We start from the raw sequence: 24,272 nt of genomic DNA on the forward strand, positions 1-24,272 counted from the left end.
AATTGACCTAATAAATATTAAAAAAAAATAATTATTCTTTTAGGTACCAAAATTTAGCAGCAACCACATATGACATAAAATCATTCACGGGTGGGTTTCTCGAAACTATCTTAAGGATAAGACGTGTCCTAAAACTATCTTATGATTCGTCTCTGCCTTAAGTCGTGTTCTCGAAGTCATCATAATTTAAGCCGAGTCGTAATTTTCATCCTAACTTTAGGACGACTAAATAGGTGTCGAGGGATCATCTTATCGAAAAAAAATACCACAGAATGAGGGGGCACCCGTCGGTTTAAACATATTTTTAAGGAGTGTGCATGATTATAAACTTTGACCTGAATGTTTTTAACGATTCAGTGACACTTAATTAAAAAAAAATTGTCACTGTTTCTATTTCTAATACATATATGTAACAATCGAAAATGACAAGTTTAATAGATCTTCTTTACATAAGTCTAACCTGAAAACAAAGGAAAAAGAATATAAGTCTGAAATGAACAAAGCAATGATTACACATCGACGTCAAATAAGAAAAAAGCTTAAAGCACTCAGAAGTTGTAACAACAACGAATGTTGGAATATATTGAACTCAAATCGCACTAGAAATGCTCCGGAAATTTCCATTGATTCGTTGTTAAACTTTTTCAAAGATTTAAATAGCGCCGATGACGACGAGGTTCAAACTCCAAATCCGCATAGCGTTGATGTAGATTCAAATTCAGTTATCAATGATGAGATTTCTGAAAATGAAATTTTAAAATGTGTTAAAAATTTTAAAAATGGTAAAGCCTGTGGCGATGATTTAATAATTAATGAGTATATTAGAAATAGTTGTCATCTTCTTATGCCCCTATACATCAATTTTTTTTAATATTGTATTTAATTCTGGTATAGTACCAGAAAGTTGGCTATTTGGAAATATTATTCCATTTTATAAAAATAAGGGAGACAAATCAGATCCAAAAAACTATAGACCCAGAACTATTTTAAGCTGTATGGGAAAATTATTCACATCTTGTTTTGAATTTAAGGTTAAATGCCTTTTTAGAAAATTATCTTTTACTTAATGAGAACCAATTTGGCTTCAGACATGGTTATTCAACTATTGACAGCATTTTTACTTTACATTTATTGAATGAATTGCTTCGACAAAAGAAGAAAAAAACTCTACTGTGCCTTTATTTATTTTGCCAAGGCCTTTGACACGGTTTGGTGTCCTGGTTTATGGACAAAACTGCTATACTCATCAATTAATGGTAAGATGTTTAATGTTATTGTTAACATGTATAGAAATGTAAAATCTCGTATCTTTAATGGTAGAGAACATTCAGATTATTTCCCCTGTGATATAGGTGTTAGACAAGGAGAAAACTTGTCACGTGCACTAATTTCGTTATATGTAAATGACTTGGAAGATTTTATGTATAGTAAAAATATTATTGGTCTGGAGTTTCCAGTACTGCACTGCAACTTTGCTAACCCCACATGCCATTCTGAGGATTGTGAGCTGACATATGTAAAATCATGCTGATATATAGTCCTCGGCAGGTTAAAGTTAAGGTCAAGTCCAGAGAAGCCATTGAATATGGTGAAATTAACATAGAAGCCTATGGGAAGTGGAATTAGTGGTTTCTAGCCTTTAAACAAACAATTTAACCCAGTCATCACCTTTAGTCACCGGATGGGTGTTAAATTATCAGACATCTTTAACTGTTATTTAATGTGATTTGTACCCACACCAAAACAATAAAGAGTGAATTTATTAAACTTTGTTGAATGGTAGTTAAGTAAAACAGAACGAATGATTAATTACCAGCCCTTTGATCTTTAACACACATTCTTTCTAAACAGTGAGCATTATTTATCGAAAAGACCGTTTGATTTTAATCAAACCATTTACAAGTGATGCAAGTTTTGAAATGCAATAAGGCCCAAAGTTTTGAAATTGCATCAAACATTTGTCTCGACCAGGAAACCACAACGTCTAAGGTTATATAACACACGTAGGGTGGCAACTCTTTTTATGCATTTTAGAGTATAGATTTGTTGTGCTTTTTAGAAAAAAAAATCGAAAATTACAAACTTTTTTTCAAATTGTGACTGTGTATGACAACTCAAATCAGTGGGTTCCATCTTACACTTCTATTGTACTATGACAACGATGAAACATCCATTTAAAATATAAACCATGTATATTTGGTGTCAAATGTATAAGGTGTCATGTTTTCGAAGTAGTTGAATTCACCCATATACTCCTTTGTAAAATTGAATACTTTTCCAAATAGGTGTGACCATAAATTAAGTTTAATAGGGTCTTGATTTTTTCCGGTTGAACGCATAGTTTTTAAAGTCAGAATTTATACAAAATTACTGAAAACTTTATTAAAATGTAAAACAAAATCGACTCTCTCGACAAGTGATTGCAAATTTGGTATCATTCGATAGATAATATAATTTCTATATTGTGAATATAAAAAAAGAATAAGAATTTGCCAAGAAAATTTTAAATATTACCCTTACCCCTAAAAACAAAATGTTCCTTTACAGCAAACCAATACAGTCAACATCACATGTAGTGCATTTATATTTGAGATAATGACGTATCCAATATATATATATATATATATATATATATATATATATATATATATATATATATATATATATATATATATATATATATATATATATATATATATATATATTGACTGTATTGGTTTGCTGTAAAGGAACATTATATATATATAAGTTGGGCGCTTAGAGTTTAAGAATTTCACAAGTTATTGTCATTTTTTTTAATAGCGTAGTTCAAGTAAGATTTTATGCGACATAGTGTGTTCACATAGTATCTTAACATTCGAATGAACCTAGGCCTTCGTTATGTTTCAACCAAAGGTGGCCAATATACTCTAATAAGTAAAGTATCAATGATTGCAAATTCAAGCAAGTAAGTACAGTACCTTAGATTTCAAATTTACTCTGAAGTAAGTAAAGTATCAAGGGCTGCAAATAACTATACGAAAATAGGTAAACTATCAAGGATTGCAAATATACGCAAGTAAGCGAAGTATCAAGGAATGCGAATATACGCAAGTAAGTAAAGTATCAAGGATTGTAAATATACGCAAATAGGTATAGTATGAAGATAATTGTTTGCAAAAGATTGCAAATATATGCAAGTGAGTAAATTGTCAAGGAATGTAAATATACACAAGTTAAAAAAGTATACTATCAGTAAATGTATTCAGAGCTAAATGTTGTTGTTATTTTCGTAATTATTTCCCAGGTTTTTTTTTTTTTTTTTTTTTGGTTTTTTGTTTTTTTTTTGTTTTTGGTTTGGGTTTAGGTAGTACTATACGGTTAGGTCAATTCTGAAAATTTGGTCTCATCTTGTTGAAATAAAGCCGCTTTGAGGCAGTCTGCACAGAAATTTCAAATGTTTTGTCATAAAAAGTACATATTTTTCTAATCCTTGGTGTGTAGAGAAATTTATAAGTAATTTAGTGATTATTGTTATAAAATCTAGTAGCTGATGCTGAGGTGAGAACCTAATACGGCAGTGGACTGAAACGTTCCGGATACCATTCACCTGTTACCATTACATGTGACATTTTTATTAGCACTTCGGCGGGTGTTTCTAGAAAAGCAAAGAACTCTTACCCTAAGGTGCACATGGTCCATGCTCCCAGTTTTTAGTTGAGTTTTGATTTTTCCTGTCTAGTTTTAATCCTTGGAATATATTCTATTGAATACCCTCGAATCTTGGATCCATTGAATACTTTTACAAGAAGCATGACATCGCTCTTAATATGATTGTATGATTAATAAAATCCTACATTGCTTTAGATATTTCTTTATCAGAAAAAGTGTTTTTTCCTATAACCATTATAAGCAAATTAGTTTAATAGAAACGGATTAAAGTGAAGTTGTGATTCTTGATTTTATTAAGGCATATAAGAGTTTCCCCGGGGGAGTAGCCGCCTTTAAAGATGAATTTTATGAGGTCAACAAGCTTATGATTGGGTCAGATTTGATTTGATTGGTAGCTAACTGTTACCATGACGAATAGTTTATGAATGGGGTTTGCTTAAATGACAAGATAATTCTCTGCCTAATTTGGTTCGTATTCGTAATTTGATGGCATTAATTGTATTCACTTAAGTATCAGTCTTTATAAAAATCAGACAGGAGGTGATTCATGCATATCAAAAACCCACCGAATTCAGTTTTATTTTTTATTCAGAATCCATTATAGATAAGTAACCAGTCTTAGTTTTTCATTTGCTTGTTGCGCTTTCGAGATAAAATTCATATAGATTGTACACGAAATTAGTACTTTGCAAGAGTTATCGTACTTGATTAAGTGTGATTTGGTTGATTTTAGTGGGATGTTGGAGTGTAGTTTTCTCAAAAGTACAGATTTAACTACAGAAAGGACTATTGTCGCATAAAATATATCGTATGTAGACCAAAAAAGCATCGTCTGATCCATGGGGTTTTCTCATGATTAGTGTTAGTAGATTAATATTTATGTAGCTAGTATATACATTGTATATATATATATAAGGGTCTGAAAACTTCCAAACTTCCCAACAATGTTAGAACTGTCAAATTTGCGAAGCAAATTTTTGGTCGTTCCCTCCACGACTGGAACTCGTACCGCTGTGACATACATTTGTATCCGTTTGTGTAATATGGATTTGTTGTGACATGTATCTTTAATTTGATCATCTATCCTACACAACAATACCTAGATGAGCTGTCCCATATTACCACACTTCGTGTACTAAGTTACAAACCTAGATTAACAACAAATCAATATTATACTAACGGATATATATGAATGTCACAGCGGTACGAGTTCGAGTCCCGCAAAGGAACGACCAAAATTTTGCTTCGCAAATTTGACAGTTCTAACATCGTTGGGAATTTTTCAGACCCTTCTATGCTTACATTATCTTCCTTGTATCAATTTGAGCCGATGGAGCAGTGAAGCAAATAGAGTCGTCACATTCTGAGACGTTATATATATAAAGGTAGAGTATTTAAAAACATTTGGTTACACGTCTGTACCAAATTTTACTTAAAGTTACTCCCAGCCCTCTCACTTTCCCCATCCAACCGGGATTTTCTTTTAAGTTTTCAAATGCATGTTCACGTTTTGGCCAACAAGAGATATGAGATATTGGATTTCAATATATACATGAATGATTCTAGTGCTTCAATAATCCTTGGTGTCACTATGATTTTTTGCATCCGTTGTGACCGGGGAACATTAACCGACCTGTATTTTCATATATAAAAATCAATAAAAAAATATTAACAGAAAAAAACATCTTTAATCAACAAAACCATTACGGAAAATCTATGTAAGAGTTACTCTGCATAAACAACGAAAACCATTCCTATTACGAAGTATTCTCCACGTTTTATAGTGACTGTTGCTGAGTTATCAAATCTTTGGTCCCACAGACAACGTGAAGTTATCATCATACTTTGGTCACCCTTCTGTGCCGCGAGGACATGACATATTATTTTGAATCTGTGCATGTTAAGTGATTTAACTTTTTCTTTAATAATCTCACTTGTCAGTTTACATTTTTGTCCCATAGCTTGTGGGTCATATTCCTTTTCTGTTATGTTTTCTGTGAAAACATTCCTCATAATGTCTTCAACTTTTGACTCCAGGAATCGGTAATCTGGTAGCATTTTGTACGTGTTCTCATATTTGACTTCCGGTTGAGGTACCTCAGCCGATGAAGCGCTCCCTCTGTCATGGTCTTTATGACTATGGCCTTTGACAGATCCGTGTCCAACAGAATGAGTCGTATCTTTACGAGTAAAACTTCTAGATCTGTGTCGTCCATGATGGGAGTTGGCATGTCCAGCATTCATTGTGGCACCTTTTAGAGCATGATGTTTGTCGTGCTTATCATGGTGCTTCTCATGATGTTTGTCATGGTGTTTGTCAGACTTGTCATGATGCTTATCTGGTGAATGGTGTTTCTCATGGTGATGCCCACTTTTTTCTGATTCACCGTGACTCCCTTTTGACGAATGGACTTTTTTGTCCGATTTCTCTTTCATCGCTATAATGAAAAAGCAGTCAATGCTTCAATAATTATGTAGTGAAAGAAATACATTTTTGTTGTACACTGGGAAAATATACGCGTTCTTTTTCTTTACATCGAAATATTTATTATCAGGCCATACAAGAACTAAAATCTTCAGAAAATCAATGGAATGCAATAAAAGATTTTCTGTTCCCACTTATCCTACAAAGTTAATCCGTATACTTTGGGACAAGTTTTAATTTAAACATTAAACATATCCTTTTAGAGATAGTTGGATTTATTGATTGGTTTAGGGGGATTTTATTCGAAACATTGCTGTTTGTTTTAAATCGAAACTCTAAATAGTAGCGTATGAAGTCATAGATAAGTTTTATATTACATGTTTGATAAATATTTACAAATGATCATTTTTTTAATTATTACCAACGAATTGTCCAAGAGATTTATGTTTTAACTATTCGTCTTTCTTCGTTTTTCAAACTCTAAATGCTGGTATTGCTTAACTTAAATTCTATGAGAGCGTTTCTTGTACCAAAAATTATAAGATCAATATCCACATATACTGCTTGTACAAAGATAATTTACAGTAATGCTTAGAAACGTAAGTGCTTACCTTTTTTTCTTAATATCCGAACTGAAATAAGTCTAAAGCGATTGGACACTTTCGTTAAAAGATACAACACGGTGTTGGAAACTAAAATACCTCTAGACTCTGTTTAATTCAAGATCTGTGACTTTCTACTATTTTCTCTTTATCTGGTAACTAAAGAAATTGGTCTTCATGAAATCTATTGATTAGAGGGTGGTATTTGTCTAATAGAGGCAAAAACGTACAAGTTGATAATACATAATATCAACTGCGTGATAGCATTCACTGGAATTAAAGCCCTATCAGTCCGCTCAATAATTGATTTTTGTGGTCAAGGGTTACTTAAACTTCGGATTATACCTTCTGGATAATTTGTCAAAAAGTTGCATGTAAAACAAACGTGGTTGTTTAAATATTTTATCAAGGAGCTAGACAAATCGATGTGGAAGAATACCTTTGCCTTTGTCGTTTTTTGACTTTCATTTCCTGGTTAATGTGGAGTCACAATATGCAAACAGTGTCGAAACAAATACGTGTTTAATAAATATAACAGACTCTTTTTGGGCCAAGTTCTTTTCATTGTCGATAGAAAAATTTCGAAGACAGCCGACTTTCATCTTCGGGCTTAAATCTAGCAAAAGTCTATTCTTGAAAGTCCATTGTCAACTTTTTGTTACGCAGACATTTGTTCTTTTTAAATGCGTTTTATATAACTAGAACGAACACATGTTTTTCTCTTTGATCATACATGAATCCTTGCATTTAGCCAAAGATGTTTATAACTGATTATATACTATGTAAATCAGATGAACCTTTTTATCCAAAACTACTATTACACATTATGCCATCTGAAACCATTTATTTATAATTCGGGTTACAGATATAGGAAAGACTTAGTCGTAAAACATGACTACAGAGAGTAGTCCGATAAAAATATGTTTATTTACAATCGATTTGTTTAACATTCTTTTGTATTGTCATGGATGCATACTTTTCCAGTTCGAAAGAAATCTGAAAAAAAATCCTTTTAAGTAAGATGTATTTTGTCATCATGAAAACAGTCGAATAACATTGAAATTCCAACTAGAAGAATTTTGTCCATAGATCACGAATGCCCCCGCTACCCCTGAAGTCCATTAGTCCAAACTAGTTGATGTAGTCTAAAGCATCGCACATAATACAGCTTGAAAAACCATCTCAAACACTTTGACCAACTTTTCAGTATTTTTGTTCAAAGAAAAATAACCATGAGTTAATGCTATGATAATGTATTTGACAGACTGGATTGATGTCATTTGCGAAACAAGACAGAAAATAAACAAGGTTATGAGTAACAAAAAAAAAAAAACAAAAACAAAAAAAAACTGTCGAACTCGAACCTTTTCCGATAAATATCCTGTCAGTTCGGCTACGATCACTATATTTTTTATGATTATTAAAACTATGAAAAAGAATTGAAACCAAAAACAGTAAACACAAAATATAATTGTCCGACTTGCACTAAAACGCTCACTATATAATTGCTATGCTCAATAATTGTAATGAATTACAGTATGTCTACTATTCACGTGTTATATTTAAAAAAAAATCATACACTTTTCATTCACAACAGGAAACAAAAACAAACTCACACATGCAAATAGTAATGATTGAAAGATGCTTCTTCGAGTCCATTTGCTCCAACAGTTCTTTTTATTTTTTTCCTACTTCTGGTCAGATTTCAGAACGAAACGACCTTTAGTTTCGTTGAAATCCTTCCCTACACGTTTTTCAAAGTTGCACACCGCACAAGTACACTTTTAACTCCGACCGTTCACAAATAGCTAGTTAAAGTGAAACCGTACTGAAGGTCTTGGTACAGCTGTTTAACAAATTTAACACCATGAAGTGTCAATTTATTGCGATAATATTAACGAATTTACGATCCCAAGAAAAACAGCAACAATTGTGTACGACATATAGAAAGATAACATATTTCATTTAGAAATTATTAGATTACTCTACGAAGGGTTGCCGGAAGGACTACACTCAAACTTAATGATTCAGTACCTATAGCAGAGGCTCAAAAACGTAATCGAAAAACAAGCATGATAAAAAGGTTACAATTAACAACTATAAGAAATACAAGTAGTGGGTACTCACCTAATGTATAATAGCATGATGAAATTTGGGTACAAATTTTGATGTCCGGATAAGTGTCGGAATTGTTTCCGCAATTTACATATCATCTCATCTAAATTGAGCCTCCAGATCACGAGGCCTCCTAATAGGAACAGACACCCACCAACAACCTGAGTTCAGGACAGGAGTTAAAATTTCCAATATTTCAACTTCCCAATCGACATCCTCATCTGCCGATGTGGTGCCTTCGAGAAACGCTGATCTGAAAAGCCATTTGAATTACCTACAAGGACCTTTAACAAGTGGACCGACTAATCTTCAGGGACCTTCGACGAGTCCGCTTCCCTGTACATGAACTCAGGACCAAAAACACACAACTTGACAATTGTCATGTTGTTCATTGCCCGGTTGTCAACATCACGGAAGAACAGAAAGAACGAAAGTACATTACATGACGGTGACACTAAACTTCAAACATCAAGACCTGGGACAAGTAGTCCAACTTCAGTGCATGCGAAGTTGGTTTAGAGTTTACCAGATATGCCTGTCGTTCCTGCTGTATTTCATTTTAACTGCAACTTACACCCACCAATGATTCACTAGAGCCTGACACCACAGTCTCATCAGCTAACACATTGATGGAACTAGGTAGCTCGGATTTCCACAATACTAACAGGAGGTTCGGCAGCTACGGCAGCTGGCTGTATTATAAATGGTACGTTATGTGATTTTTCATATTCTGTTAATTGTCTTGGGTCTTGTTTAAGCATGATATATACTCATTTACAAGTTCATAATAAGCCAGTTTTAATACCTAGTATTTTTGACCCCATTCCATCCCACAGCCCAATGAAAATTAAAAAGAAAGTGAGGAATGGAATGTAAATTGATTTAGGTTACCTTTGAAATAAAACTGTGGTAATCTAGAAGGAGATCTTGCAATAAAGGGCGGTATGTTGTCGCTAGTAAAAAATATTTCTGTAAATATTATACATATTTGGACCAATACCTCCATGATTTATGCTGGAAAAGTAGTCAGAAAAAGGGTAAGAGTATTCGAAGTACAACGAAGTCATTGTCGTACAAGATACGTTTTTGTCTCCAAATTATGAAATATTAAAAACAAAATTATTTCCTGTTTCTGAAACAATAAATGTTAAGGGAACCTTTCTGCAAAATGAAAAAAAGTGTCAAAAAGTTGTGGTGATAATAAACAAAATGTCAAGTAAGTATGTTGAAAACATGTTTACGGATATTAAAATGGTGTGTTAAATTAAATCACCCAGATCAAAAGACGCTCTCCTTATTGATAGTCAAACCACAGTCTTAGCAGCTGTATATTAAAAAAGTAAATGTAAGAGAGCATTTGGGTGTAAACTCGGGTAACCGGTGAGAAGATTGACGACTGGGAGACGGCATAGAACGAAAACAGTGAGTCCTGTTTGGACTATTACAAACTGAAAGTTGCAATCAGAATCCTAGCCTGTAGAACAAAAACAGCTTACATACAAGTTTTGGTTATCAAGTGGTATTTTTAGTCCTCAGGGAACAAAAAAGATGTGTAAAGGGAAAGACTTAGGCCACATTTACATTGCAAGTCACATGATTCAAATCCTCGAAAAGTCTCAAACTGTAGTCTACAATTCATTTAAAGAGCAATATCCTGAAATTAAAATATAACAGATGAGCCTTTGTTCGAGAAGTTACGGGACAAAATCGTACAAATTGTTGTCGCCATAAAGAATTCAGGACTGAATTGCACACTCTTCGTGCATGAAAAATAGACAACTGATAATTCTGTCAAAAGAAAATTCAGTTAAATTGGAAGTTTAACACGACTTTGACATCGTTTTTTTTTTAATTTTAAGCAAAGGGAAGTAAGGCCCCAAACAACAAACTGGTTTACTGTCCAAATTCAAATAATTGATTTATTTGTACACATGGAATGTGCTTGGAGACTTTTGAATAACTTATTTTAAACCATGTAAGTACTTACGGGAGAAAAATAGTTGAAATTTGAAAGAAAAAATGTTTACAATTCTTCCTTCCCTAGACTGTGGTGTGTTGGTGGATTACCTTCCTAAAATGGCTTACATTCCATAAATATGAAAGTGCTATTCCCAATCTACAAAAGACAAAAAAAAATAATAATTTCACAAAACTTAGTGCCTCAAATCTGACGATCAAGGGTATTACAACCTAAAGTGTTTACATAGAAATTGTTTAAATGATGTCCAAAAATGAAAAATACAAGCGTCTTAGAGAAATTCGAAAACGTAAAAGTGCGCTGTAAATGTAACCAAGAAAAAAAAACACCATAGCTGTGAAACGGTTAACCAAAATTGGCGAGAAATCACTTTTCTTTAAAAAAAAGTTATTATTTCAATCAATAAAGTACGGAAGCCCATTAGTGCCAGGTGTTCACTTATTTAGTATCTCGTTTAAACGACTTAGCTAACTCGTTTAAACGACATAGCTAACTCGTTTAAACGACTAAGTATCTCGTTTTAACAACATAGCTAACTTATTTAAACGACTTAGCATCTCGTTTAATCGACTTGGTATCTCGTTTTAACAGCATAGCTAACAACGCCAGTTATGTCGTTATAACGAGATACTAAGTCGTTTAAACGAGTTAGATATGTCGTTCAAACGAGATACTAAGTCGTTTTAACGAGTTAGCTAAGTCGTTATAACGACTTAAAAATACGTGAACACCTGGCACTAATGGGCTTCCGTAATAAAGATCAAAATCAACAGTTAAAATTAATCGTATCAAACCATGAATGAATGCGTCTGCATGCATGATTTCTCTGAAAATTTGAAGTCAAAACGCAGTCAATTTGAAAGTAAACAAAGTACATGTCGCAAGGGAAAATTGTTTATATACAAACAATATGATCAGCCTAATCTTTATAAGGTAAGTGTCATTTAGGTTATCTATTCATGAGGGTGCAAGTGATCGAAAAACTTAGTCGTTTATGAGTTTTTTTTAATATGAGGCAGGTGTATTCTGTAAGAGCACGAAGTTGAACATATAGATATATTTAAAAATCTTATTATCTCTATTTCCCCTCTTTTTTGTTTTTTTCTAGACATATGATGGTTTTTTGTCACTTCTTGACGCTACTTGTCGCTAATTAGTGAGAGCGGTATTTTACGCATTTCCTGATGAAACAGAAAGGCCTACTCTTATGGCAGAAGCGAGGTAAACGAGGAAAAGAAAAAAAATCTAAACAGGTTTGACGAAACGCACTTGTCAGATACCGGCTACGCGGCGTATTTAAAAAAAAATAAACAATGTGGTCAAGAATATTTGTTATATATTTCCGCAAGAATGAGCAATGTCATTAAAGGTTAAAACAGCAGGGAAAAGTTTGTTTCTGGAAAATGTGGAAAAAAAATAATTTTGACTAATAAAAGTTTGTTTTAAAAAATGACAAAATATGATAAACAATGCTGTCTATGTGAAAGGTTCTATATAATTGTGAAATGTCTCAGAAAAAAATCCATAGCTCCAGAGAATCAAATGGTTGATGCCTAATATGATTGATGTGTCGAGGGCTCAGTGATAGAATGGTGAAACGCAACTCATTCAATATGGTATAACCCCTCTTGAAATAGTATATACTTACAGAGATTACCAAAACGACTTAGTATCTCGTTTGAACGACATATCTAACTCTGGAAAGCCCAGATTACATAAGTAATAAAATAAACGATGGCGCTCCTTCAAAATAAACTAAAAAGTAAAAAAAAATACACACGAAGAAACATTAATGACCAACATTGACATTAGAGCGAAATCATTCATTTGGCCAAGTATCATACTGTAAGCACAGCAGACAAATTGGAAATAATGGACATATATCCGAAACCGACAAATTAGATTAAGACAACGAATAAAAAACGCCATAAACATGCTTCATTCATAAATTAATTGTTGAAAATTTTGAATTTGGTCAAGAACTTGATATCACAAAGCAATAAATCGTGGATAAAAACAACGCAGGGCAAAACATTTACTAGAAGATTTGAAAAGAAATAAAATGTACAAAAAAATCTCGCAAACTGAATCGTTTTAGACAAACCCATTTGGCGAGATTTGACCAAATAAAAGGTCACATTCTCCGATGTTCTACGCTGCATCATATCAAAAATAACTTTCATGTGAAGTGAGGTAGACCATTTCATGCATACCTTGAGTTTCTGATTCTTTTCTGTTAATCAATTTGAGCTTCAAAGTTGAGGTTGCTATATTCAATTTTTTTAATGAAAATTTACATTTTTTCTTTTTTTTTTTTGCTCTACAGAGTGATGTGACATGGTTATTCCATCCCAAAGATACTTTTGTGTCTAAACTTTTGGATAAAACTCGTCAAAATACGGACGATCTTAAAGCTATGTAAACAGTCGCCAGATTTCCCATACCCGAAAGGTACTCTTAAACGGAGACTCGAGAAACGGGCAAATGGTTGCGATTACCTTGCAGTAAAATTAGCCAAGGATTGTCATGTATTGTTAGTTGTGTACAATAGTACATAGATAAATGAACTTAGCGATGTTTTATCTGTAAAAACAACGAAACCAATGATACTAACACAAGGTGATATAAACACTCCGAATCCGAACGCGGCCCTACAAGAAAACGTGATAAGAGTTGATCGCGATCTTATAACTTGGCGTGGTGAATTTGTACAGGATAGCGAGTTTCTCAATAGAAGTGTAAAAAGTTTAACTGGTGAAAATTCGAAATTACGTGAAATTATCAACAAACAATCGGATAGAATTCTGCAACTACAAAACCAGATAAACTTGATTCGCGATGGCAATAAAAGAGCTTGAAACTGTAAATAAACGATGTGATAAGATGGACGGTATCGTAAAACGTTGCAATGAACTTGAATCTAGATTAAATGAACAAACCATTTTAAAATCAAGAGTTGATAAAGTTGAAAGTACAGTAACTACATTGTCTGAATCAATCAAGCTTGTTACATGTAACGAAAAGAACTCAATAGCAATTAAAAACCTGAAATCGAGAGTTGAAGACATTCAAAAACAACTTAAGTCGAAATCTAGCGGAATTAACCTTGTCCAAGACCAACGCTATTCTGGGGTTTCGTCCTTAAAAACTTGAAATCATAAATTAACAGGTCAAAGAGAATGAACCAGCTGATGAACATGTTGAACGCAATGAAACAATGCTGACTTCATGTTTTAACTCTTTTTTCTGAATTTCAGAAAATAATAAATAACTTTGAAAAGAAAATAAATACGAATGAAAGTGATTGTAATAAATCGTATGCCAACATAGTGAAGGCTAATGAAACTAAACCCGATAAAAGCATTGCGGATGATACTGTTCTCGACACATCGAATGAGGCAAATGTTCAAGCAGCTTCCAATATCCAAAATTGCAAAGCGGGTCCCAAAATACCAACAGAATCAACCACGACAAACAAACAATGCGCCTTTGTGTAAATGATCCAAAAGTAAACATCAGTTTAGATATGGAAAAAGTAAATGTGACCCATTGCCCTGTCTTGAACGGCACTTATGCTAATAAGCATAACGAACAGCAGTCTGCATATTATGATCGTAACACTAGTCTCAAAGGTAGTGAAATAACAGTTGTATGTAACAGTGATATGAACATGGTTACCAACAAATTTCAAGGTTACCATCGGAACCGTGTCGATTGGTTCTTTGTCAGTAGAATAAGTAAGGCGTCTTCTGAAAACGACATGCGTGCCTATTTACAAGAAAGAAACATACGTTTCTTTGATAATCCAAATTCAACCAGAAACTCTGCACAATTAAACGTTTCATTGCAAGAAAGTGACATTATCCACAACCGTTCCTTTTGGCCAACTGGTATTAAAGTCCGGAAATGGATTTCACGGAGCAAATTTTATTTACGAAGTGAATATAGTGACTCAAATAATATTCATAATGGCTAACCCAATTAACATAATGGCATGGAACTGTAAAGGTGTGATGTCCGCAACATCATACCTTAATCAATGTCTTGAGAAGCATTCAATTCATGTGTGCGCCCTCTCCGAGCATTGGTTGCGTCTGTGTCATATTCACTTCTTGGACAAAATAAACACTGAGTATATAGCGTACTCAAAAAGCGTCGACTATCAAAACCCTGAGTTACAAACTTTTTCGAACTATAGACAGGGTGTGGCCTTTCTCATTCATCGATCTTACGACCAATTTGTTACACGGGAAATTGAAGTCGACTCGGATCGTATCATCGGTATTGAGTTTAACTTGCCTAGTAATATTCGCTTGTATATGTTTGCGATATGTATGCCTGCATCCTCACTCTCGATTCAATTGTTTAAAGATTATGTAGACTTGTTGCATGAACTTTACTCCATATATAGTGAACATGGTCATCTGATTCTAATGGGAGACTTTAATATCAAAATTAGAGGCTCACGTTACGATTTTTACGATTCTGAACGCAATCGTTATGCTGAGACACTGTTAAATGACTTTGATATCTTTTCAATAAACAGTGACGTTAAATGTTTAGGACCACGCTTTACATTTCAATGTTTTCAGAATGGTCCCACAACCATGATAGACCACATTCTTTTATCTAAAGAAATTTCGTCCCATGTTATCAGCGCTAGAGTTTTGGACGATCATGCTGTAAATGTATCTGATCATCATCCCGTGTTGTGCACATTGACAAAAATTCCATATATTGAAAACACAAACTTAGAATATTCGACTACGTGTAGGATTGCATGGAACAAAGCGGTTGATACCGAACAAGTGGTTGACTATAGATTTGCGGTCTCTCAACATTTATGGACGCTTTATCAACAGGAATGTGATGACATTGAAACATATTATAATATACCGCTTACGGTTATGTCTAATTCAGCTATTGAAACTCTGCCCCTGGTCCAATTCCGTAAGCACCATAAACCCTATTGGAATGATCGGTTAACGTCTCTACAGCGAGATGTAATGCGTATACGGGATGCATAGATACTTGACGGTAAACCTAGATCGTATAGTTGCGAGTCTTATGCTAACTACAAAGCACTGACGAAATCCTTCCGTGATGAGCTCAGAAAAACATACGATGATTATTTCGCATCAGTATCAGAAACTAAATTCAAAACTCTATAGAGGTAGATCAAAAACTAGTATGGTCAATTATCAACTCACGTAAACAGAAAAAAGAATACTTGTATTACATTAAAATCGGACGACAAGGTGCTTCACAGTGTAACTGATGTATGTAACGAATTTTCAAAACACTTCGAAGACATAGTTAAGATTCTCGATGGTCAAAACGACGATACATTACAAGAAAAACTTTTAGAAATTCGTCGAAGGAATAATAACTCTGCTATTCGTAATGTTGATCGTGTTGAACTCACTAAAATGCTTCATAGTCTCCGAATAAAAAAAGCATGTGGTGTTGATGAAATATGCTACGAACATTTGAAATATAGCGGAAATTAGTTAGCAGATCACTTATGCAAATTGTTTAATTTGATATTTGAAAATGGTGAGATTCCATCTATCTCTAAAGAGAGTGTTATTATTCCCTTATATAAATTCAAAACCGACGTAAAGTCACATAGTGAAATTTCTCTTATTCCAGTAGTCTGCAAGGTATTTGAAAAACTTCTGGATTGTCGCATGGACGAACTGATCACCAACTTTCCAAATCTCCAACAAATGGCATATCAGAAACATTTGTGTAGCATGTTCGCATCTTTCAACCTTCAAGAGACTGCGCATCACTACATTCTTGACAGTCAAAAAGCCTTTGACACGGTTGACCATAATTGTTTGAAAATGGAATTTCCGGGAAATTTTGGACTCTTTTGGATTAATTCTATGATAAACTGTCATATCAGTTGTATCAGATATAACCACAAACTTTCTCGTTTCTTTAATCTTGAGAGATGAATTCGCCAAGGTGGCTCGCTGTCGGCTAAACCTTACCTGGTTTATATTAATCAATTGATAAACATTTTAAGTGCATCAGGGAAAGGTGCTTTGGTGATTGATATTCAGGCCGGCTGTCCTGTCGCATTAATATCTGGTAATATTCAATTTTTGCAAGATATGATTCACATTTAATCAATGGAAGTTCCACTTTTCATAAGCTAAAGGTCAAGTTATGTTATTCTCAAAGAGACCAATGGAATTAAAATTGAAAATTAATGGTGAAATTCTTCCTGTACGCAGTTCATTTTGAAACATGTCGGGATTACTTCAGACAACAAATTCAACTCCATAGAAAGAACTTTAGTGGCATGTAGGACTATACGATCATTGAGCATGTCAATTATTCATCAAGGTGTGCATCCCAGTGTTTTAAGTGTTAAAACTTGCAGTAAAGTGATCCTTCAACTTAGCTACTCAAAAGCTCTCTATAGTTGTGAACTGTGGAATAACATAGCAGGAAATGAAATATTACATCTCGAACGTGCTCATCGATACGTTTGTAAGTACATGCTAGGTCTACCAAAAAGAACTAGAACCGATATTTGTACTTCACTTATTGGTTGGACATTAATCACGTGCATCATCGAAATTAAGAAACTCTTGTTTTCCGGCAGAGTATGCAACCTTCCATCTAGAAGTTTACCTCGTCAGATTTTCTTTAGTCACTTACTCCTTCATCTCAACCACGCAGATATGTCAAAATCCTGTTTTATATATGACTTTATGCAAATCATCAGAAAGTATGACATAATGCAGTTTGTTGACAATTTAATCAGAAATAGTGATTATCACCACTATGGAAACGAATTGTACAAAACAAAGTAAATTCTGAGGAAGAAAAGTATTTTCTGGAAAGACTAGAATTCGACAGCGAGTTTGAATATTTTTAAGTTATTCGTCCAAAGATTGAACAACATCGTGCATGGACAATTCCAATGAAGCATAGTCGCCTCACAACACAGTGCAGGTTCGTCATCTCGTTGTGTGCTGTTGTTAAACCTTCCCGTGATACTCCTAGAACCATGTGCCATCAATGTGTTTATTTCTACGACGATTCTATTATACACATAATATCATCATGCTCTAGTAGCAATTCAACAAGAGACAAAATCTGGTATGACATTATCAACATTGGGCCTATCGATTTCAGCGTAACTCTGCATGGTATGGATGATACAACCCAAGCTCTAACTATTCTCTCCTGTGATAGTGACCGATTTTTCGAGCTGTCATGATGAATCAGAATGTTTTGCAATTAATTGTGTACAGTCATCTGCAGAATGTGCAAGGATTTCGACAAGTGATTATAACGTTATACATACAGTCATCCTTTTTTTCTTTATTCGTAATTAGTTTTGTAATTAAATACAATTAAATGTATCTCACTGTGTGCGTGTGAAATTGTGATGGTGTGCCGTGATGACGTGTGTGTTAGATGGTGCGTACATGACTCTGCGTGTGCGTGTGGATGGAGTGTACCGTTCGTGCGTAAGCGTGTTTCGTTGAAAGAGTTAGTATATGCGTATTTGTGTAATCGAATGTGTGTGTATTTTTTGATATTTTGTTTCTCTAGTAAACCCTGTACCTCATATGTATATATATGATGTAATTGTTTATTTCCGTTGTCTGTGAAACAACTTCTCAAAAAGTGTGTCTACAAAAAAAAATCTGTAAGCTTAAAATAAAATCCTTTATATGTTTACGTTTGCTTTCTTGTTCTTTTTTTTTTAAATAAAGAAACAGTAGTTTAGAAATCATATATTTATTATAAGACATTTATCAAGGTAAAAATTCTACAAAGTTCATAGCATAGTAACAATATTTATTTATAATAAAAAGACATTCTGTTATGACATAAATACTTCGACAGTCGAAAGACCATCTTTGATTGCTTTAAATAACAACTATACAAGAATAACAACATACAATTTTATATCATTACACAACTTTATCACAAATCCGATCAAAAATTCATGAAGAAAAATCAGCTTTCACAAGCACTGTTTTTTTTAAATCCTGAGTATATTATGAAAGTGTAAAAAAAAACGTTTGAGCAATAAGAAATTTTTAAGCTATTTAACATAAACACAAACTGAAATGGACGGCATCTAATCAAAAATAATTTAAATAACTATAAGCACAATACATGGACGGAATCATTTCCACGAATATATGAACTATCACATACAATGAATATGAATGGAAGAAATGCAATTTAAGTTAAGATAAACTCAAAACTGCTCTATAAATAAATATCAATGTCTCACTTTTGAATCACTCGTACCCTGAATAAAGTAATTCAAATCCCCATAAACATAGCACTACTATATTCTACTGCTGATAAAGTATTGTCCAGGTGTTAAATGTACGTTCTATTCTCCATATTTAAACATCAAAGGCAGCATGGTAAGTACTCTAATGAACAGTCTTAGAATGAAACGATTACTAAATGCGTAAAACTATCCAAATCTAACAGTTTTATATTTAATATCACTATCGTCAAAGAATTCTGTCAGATTCTACATAGGTGCTGCACATCACAGTATACATTTAGATTCCATTAAACTATAACTTTGTTTTAAGCTATCATACTTGATCATAGTAAAAGTCAGGACCGACAGTCACTTCGCCATCATGATCGCTTTTTCTAGACCTTACTGAAGACCTAAGAACGTCACCGTTATCAATTCTGTCTTCGACTATTATCTCGTTGTCACGTAAAGTTTCGTCGTGGCGTTTGCTCTTCCTCTTCTTCTTTCGACGACGACGCCTGCGCTCTTCTTCCTGGTCATAAGTGTACTCTAATTCCGGGAGATAAAGATTGCGGGTACCTGTCGAAGTGACGTAAGTGTTCTCTCTAGCACGGTCGGTGTAACCCCTGTAAATATATGGTATTGTTCATTAGAGTCACTACATTACTTAGTCTTCTATGCGTTGACTAATGTCTAAAAAATTACATTACTCGAATACATTATTTTTACAGTTTTAATGAATATCATCAGACAAAACAAGTATTAGTTGTATTTTATATTTAGGTGGATCAAAATAATAAGGACTCACAAGTCTTCTGTTCCATCTGGCCTCAGTACTCGGTACTTGTTAATTTCAAACTCATCCGACGGTTGCCTGAAATTAGACATATAAATCAAATGAAAACATTTTATAGGGCAGGATTGTAATCGTATGATAACGAATTTATTCGGTCAAACCGGAAATGAAAATTGCTATCAGAAACATTTTTTGTAACTGTTGTAAATGGACGTTGCAATAAAATTTTAAGTTGTGAGAATATTAAAGTATAATTTGCTTACAAATCAAAAAACGCTACACGATTTTTCATTCTTTTTCTTCATTCATGCATTGTTCGTTACTATGTCAATGGTAACCACAGGCCCTTGGGGCCAGGATTTGTTTAATTACAAAAAAATATAATTAAATCATTTTGTTAGAGGAGGAGATAGACAAAACACTGGGCATAGTATAAACAGTAATAAATATCAAGCGGACACGTCTGAGAACATAATCACTCATATATGGAAACAAAATAATTTAATGATATTTTTTTGGTGATAAAAATAATATCCTGGTCCCAAGGGCTTGTGATGGTAACGAATAATAGAACTAATAATATGAATCAAGGATAACGACTAGATAGGGAAAATAGACACCAAATAAAAAACATGAAATAACACAACTAACACTACAAAGAGACATTGAAAAAATCCTGATGTAATTTGCGGTCACCCACCATACACCCATATATAACTCCTGTGTTATGCTTAACCTAAACCAATTATCTAAGTTCTTGAAGTGCTAATGTTTAGTGTTTTAAGAAACCCAATCAATAACCTACCTGATATGGACTTGCATATAGCAAGATAAATCAAAATGATCATTATAAGTCTTATGAAAATTTGCAAGTATACAAGTACTATGTTATAATGTTATGTTTACATGATCAACTATTTCAGACTCACATTTTACTTTACATTTGGTTCCTACTGTTTAAACTCACCTGTAAGATTTATGTTTCTTTCTACGAATCTTCCTTACGGCTGTCGTTTCTGGCTCACTGAAAATTAAATAGTCGATTTCGTTAATGGTCAACCTACATGAAATGATTCTTGCACAAAACGTAACCGGTTTAACATTTCTATTTTGTTTCAATAAGCCATTTAATGAAAAATTGATACACAGCTTCTACGAACAATCTTTAAATAAAGCAAACTGAACATACTTGCAAGAAGCACTACTTACTCAATATATACAGGTTCTTCGTAGAATCTTGGAATCTCAAATTTACGAACTGTTATAACTGAGTCCTCAGGTTCTTCGTAATAAACTGGTATTTCAACTCTCTTGGGTGCTGGTTGTGGTTCAACCTTTTCTTTCTTCCCTCCACAACAAAGAGCTGCACAGTATGCTGAAAACATTATCAAAAGTTAGAAAGAGTATTCTTAATAAGGAACAGTCAATTTTACTTGTTAACAGATAAAATTGATAAAATTCGGATTTAAACCCTAATTTGTGGTTCAACCTTTTCTCTCTTCCCTCCACAACAAAGAGCTGCACAGTATGCTGAAAACATTATCAAAAGTTAGAAAGAGTATTCTTAATAAGGAACAGTCAATTTTACTTGTTAACAGATTAAATTGATAAAATTCGGATTTAAACCCTAATTTGTGGTTCAACCTTTTCTCTCTTCCCTCCACAACAAAGAGCTGCACAGTATGCTGAAAACATTATCAAAAGTCAGAAAGAGTATTCTTAATAAGGAACAGTCAAATTTTATTTGTTAACAGAGAAAATTGATAAAATTCGGATTTAAACCCTAATTTAGAGAATTTAAATACATTTTTTTTTGTATTTGCAATATATTGTTTTATTTTTCTGAAAACTAATGATTTCTTATCATTTACCTTGACAGCAACAACATACGATGATTCCTATTATTAGCAAGAGGAAGAAAAGAATAGCCAGGATGATAGCCGCTATTTCCCCTGCTGTTAAACCACTTGATTCTCCACCAGTAGCTGCTCCTGTATTAGGTGCTATAAGAAAAAGAGAACATTTACAAGATTGTTGACAGTAAGTATATGTCGGTCTTTTAAATGAAAAATTAGGGAAAACAATAACGACAACGAAAAACTTACATTCTCCCGGTATTTTATTTTAAAATTATAATTGTTTATACAGACTTCATTAGATCAAAAAGAAGACTATTCATATATAATTACTTCAGCATAATGCATCATCGAAGAAATGTGAGAAAAGAAGCAAAATAAAATCAGTTTACAAGGATTATCGCCAACGTGTTTAGTTCATGAATCTTAGATTTTTGTGTGTGAAAGTGGTTTAAGGACATTTTATTTTGTTTTTTTTTTATGGTATTGTGAGATGTTTTTTTTTTTTAAATGGGGAAATGTTTTTGTTTGGAAATGGGACACATTTGGTGGAAAAAAACGAAGGGCATTTGTGAAATTATATGTTGCAAAATGAGTACAAAACTATAACATCCACCTAAAACTATGATATTAAACATTATGAATACATGTGTATATTAAAAGACATTATACACAAGAATGTTCAAAGTATTTCGCAATCACTTCTTTTGTTCCTCGTGTTTTAATTGTATTAAAAGTTATAATCTACTATTGTTTATCAATTTTACATTGACAGCACATTCTACTGACTTGCACCACTTCCCACTGAAAGACTGAATGCGATATCAGCTGACTGTCCGACAGTATTTGTAGCTCTGCATGTGTATGTGCCTGCATCACTAGCGGTATTCATGTCGACTACAAGCGTCTTTGTAGTTGTAGAAAGAGCGTTGCCGTTATAAGACCAAACCCATTCTGTTGCGGATGGATTTGCACGGGTGTCACAGCTTAGTGTTATTGGCGTTCCGACGACTTGGCTTACACTATTTTGGGTAACAGCGCTGACAGGAATATCTACAAAACGGTAAGATTTTATTGTTAAAAATACTTAGCGAACTCTGTAAAACTTGCATACTCACTACCTGAACAATCAAACATCATTTGGTAATCATAAAGCAATCACTCATCGATTAAGCTAGCTGTTATTAATACATGGGATCAGTCAAACAACTACCAAATACGACGTAAAAAGAAAATCCGATTGTTTCCGAAGATACTCTCAAGTTGTGTGTATATTCTTTCCTAGCATATATAAAATTTGACCATAAGTATCGGTAAAAAAATACCGAGGAGTGAACACTGAGACAATTCAGAATACCGAGGAGTGAACACTGAGACAATTCAGATGACCGAGGAGTGAACACTGAGACAGATGCGTCAAAATCCAAATCAGAACGTAAGAATGATCAAATGAATAAGCATACATTGTACATCAACGTCTTCCCAGGTTTGTCTACTTCCACGAGAATTTGTTGCTTTACACAAATGCAATCCGTCGTTTTGTGTCCATTTAGCATTGTTAATAGTAAGAACAGCTCCTTGATGTATCATAACATCATTGTGATACCATTGGTACGTTGGTGCTGGATCTCCGTCCGCATCACACGTCAATGTATAGCTTTCTCCTTCCTTTATTACAACACCAGCTGGTGTAATAGTTATCCAAGAAGGTGCAGCTAAAAATGCAAATATAACATTAACTTCTTTTAGTATTCATAATGTATGGTAATACAAATACTTCTACAAAAAATGTATTTCATTTAAGTGTGTACCTAAATTTTATTTGCCTCTATTTAAATTTCTTGAAATTGTAGCCAGTGGTTTAGTTCGATGATAGACGCAAATTACATAACTTTCAACAAATTTAATTCACATATTTCAAGGGAATATGATTTCAATGAACACATAGTAGCTTCATTAACAAAAATTTTGATCACTAAGATGATTTGAGTTTGAAATGCCACCCATCAAAAAAAGTTTTGCTAAATTTTATAGTTACTTCCATTAGATGTTGTGTACCCCTTAAGCATTAAAGGCATTATACGGTTAATCCAACGGATGTAATAATGATATATGATGAGAAAAAGTCAGTACGCTAACTGTTCAGTTAGAAAATTAATAAGTTAATTGTTCCCGTACTATTAAAAAAGAAGAAATTATCTTATAAAATGAGGTTTACAAGATACACATACTTGAGGTATCAACAGTGAAGGCAACAACCGAAGAATCCCCTTGTCCAACAGCATTTACGGCAGAACATCTGTATGACCCTGCATCCGACGCTACCAAGTTAGTAATTGTCAGGCTAGGATTGGCTAAATTTCCACCAACGTATTTTGTCCCGTCAACTGTTATGATTTGACCTCCTTTTGTCCAAACTACATTTGTAGCGCTAGGATTAGCTACATATGAGCAACTTATTGTGGCTGATTGTCCCCCAAGTCCTTGAGCAGGCGTCGTAATAGTTACATCAGGTACATCTACAATAACATGATATAACTATATATTTATTTAAGGCACTGAAGAAGGTCATTTGTTGACTGAAAATTTTGC

General features: G+C 33.6%; 2 protein-coding genes across 7 annotated transcripts in view; both read right to left on the reverse strand.

Moving 5' to 3' along the window:
* Positions 1–5,319: 5,319 nt before the first annotated feature.
* Positions 5,320–6,950, reverse strand: LOC148629415 (dynein light chain Tctex-type 5-like). 2 transcript variants are annotated; one of them, XM_088564762.1, is made up of 2 exons: positions 6,778–6,950; positions 5,320–6,089 (listed from the first exon to the last, which is right to left on the reverse strand). In XM_088564762.1, exon 2 carries the CDS (start codon positions 6,085–6,087, stop codon positions 5,377–5,379), a length of 711 nt encoding a protein of 236 aa, XP_088420888.1. In that variant the 5' UTR covers positions 6,088–6,089; positions 6,778–6,950; the 3' UTR covers positions 5,320–5,376. The 2 variants fall into 2 exon arrangements, with proteins under 2 accessions (XP_088420888.1, XP_088420887.1); XM_088564761.1 differs by having other exon boundaries at positions 6,688–6,950.
* Positions 6,951–18,522: 11,572 nt separating this feature from the next.
* The window catches only part of LOC148629416 (hemicentin-1-like), a 29,593-nt gene continuing 23,843 nt past the window's right edge, over positions 18,523–24,272 (reverse strand). For 4 of the 5 annotated variants that reach the window (XM_088550567.1, XM_088550585.1, XM_088550561.1 and 1 more), the window contains 8 exons: positions 23,912–24,199; positions 23,144–23,395; positions 22,470–22,733; positions 21,696–21,827; positions 21,034–21,199; positions 20,792–20,848; positions 19,837–19,902; positions 18,523–19,654 (listed from right to left, as the gene is read on the reverse strand). In XM_088550567.1, the coding sequence (XP_088406693.1) occupies positions 19,363–19,654; positions 19,837–19,902; positions 20,792–20,848; positions 21,034–21,199; positions 21,696–21,827; positions 22,470–22,733; positions 23,144–23,395; positions 23,912–24,199 (1,517 nt within the window). In that variant the 3' untranslated portion in view covers positions 18,523–19,362. Of the gene's footprint in view, positions 19,655–19,836; positions 19,903–20,791; positions 20,849–21,033; positions 21,200–21,429; positions 21,510–21,695; positions 21,828–22,469; positions 22,734–23,143; positions 23,396–23,911; positions 24,200–24,272 lie in introns of those variants that run through there. The other variant, XM_088550593.1, reaches the window with a different exon arrangement.

Source organism: Perna viridis, chromosome 1 (genome assembly GCF_037379345.1).
Source record: "Perna viridis isolate PV_CMFRI_1.1 ecotype Kerala chromosome 1, ASM3737934v1, whole genome shotgun sequence".
NCBI lineage: Eukaryota > Metazoa > Mollusca > Bivalvia > Mytilida > Mytilidae > Perna > Perna viridis.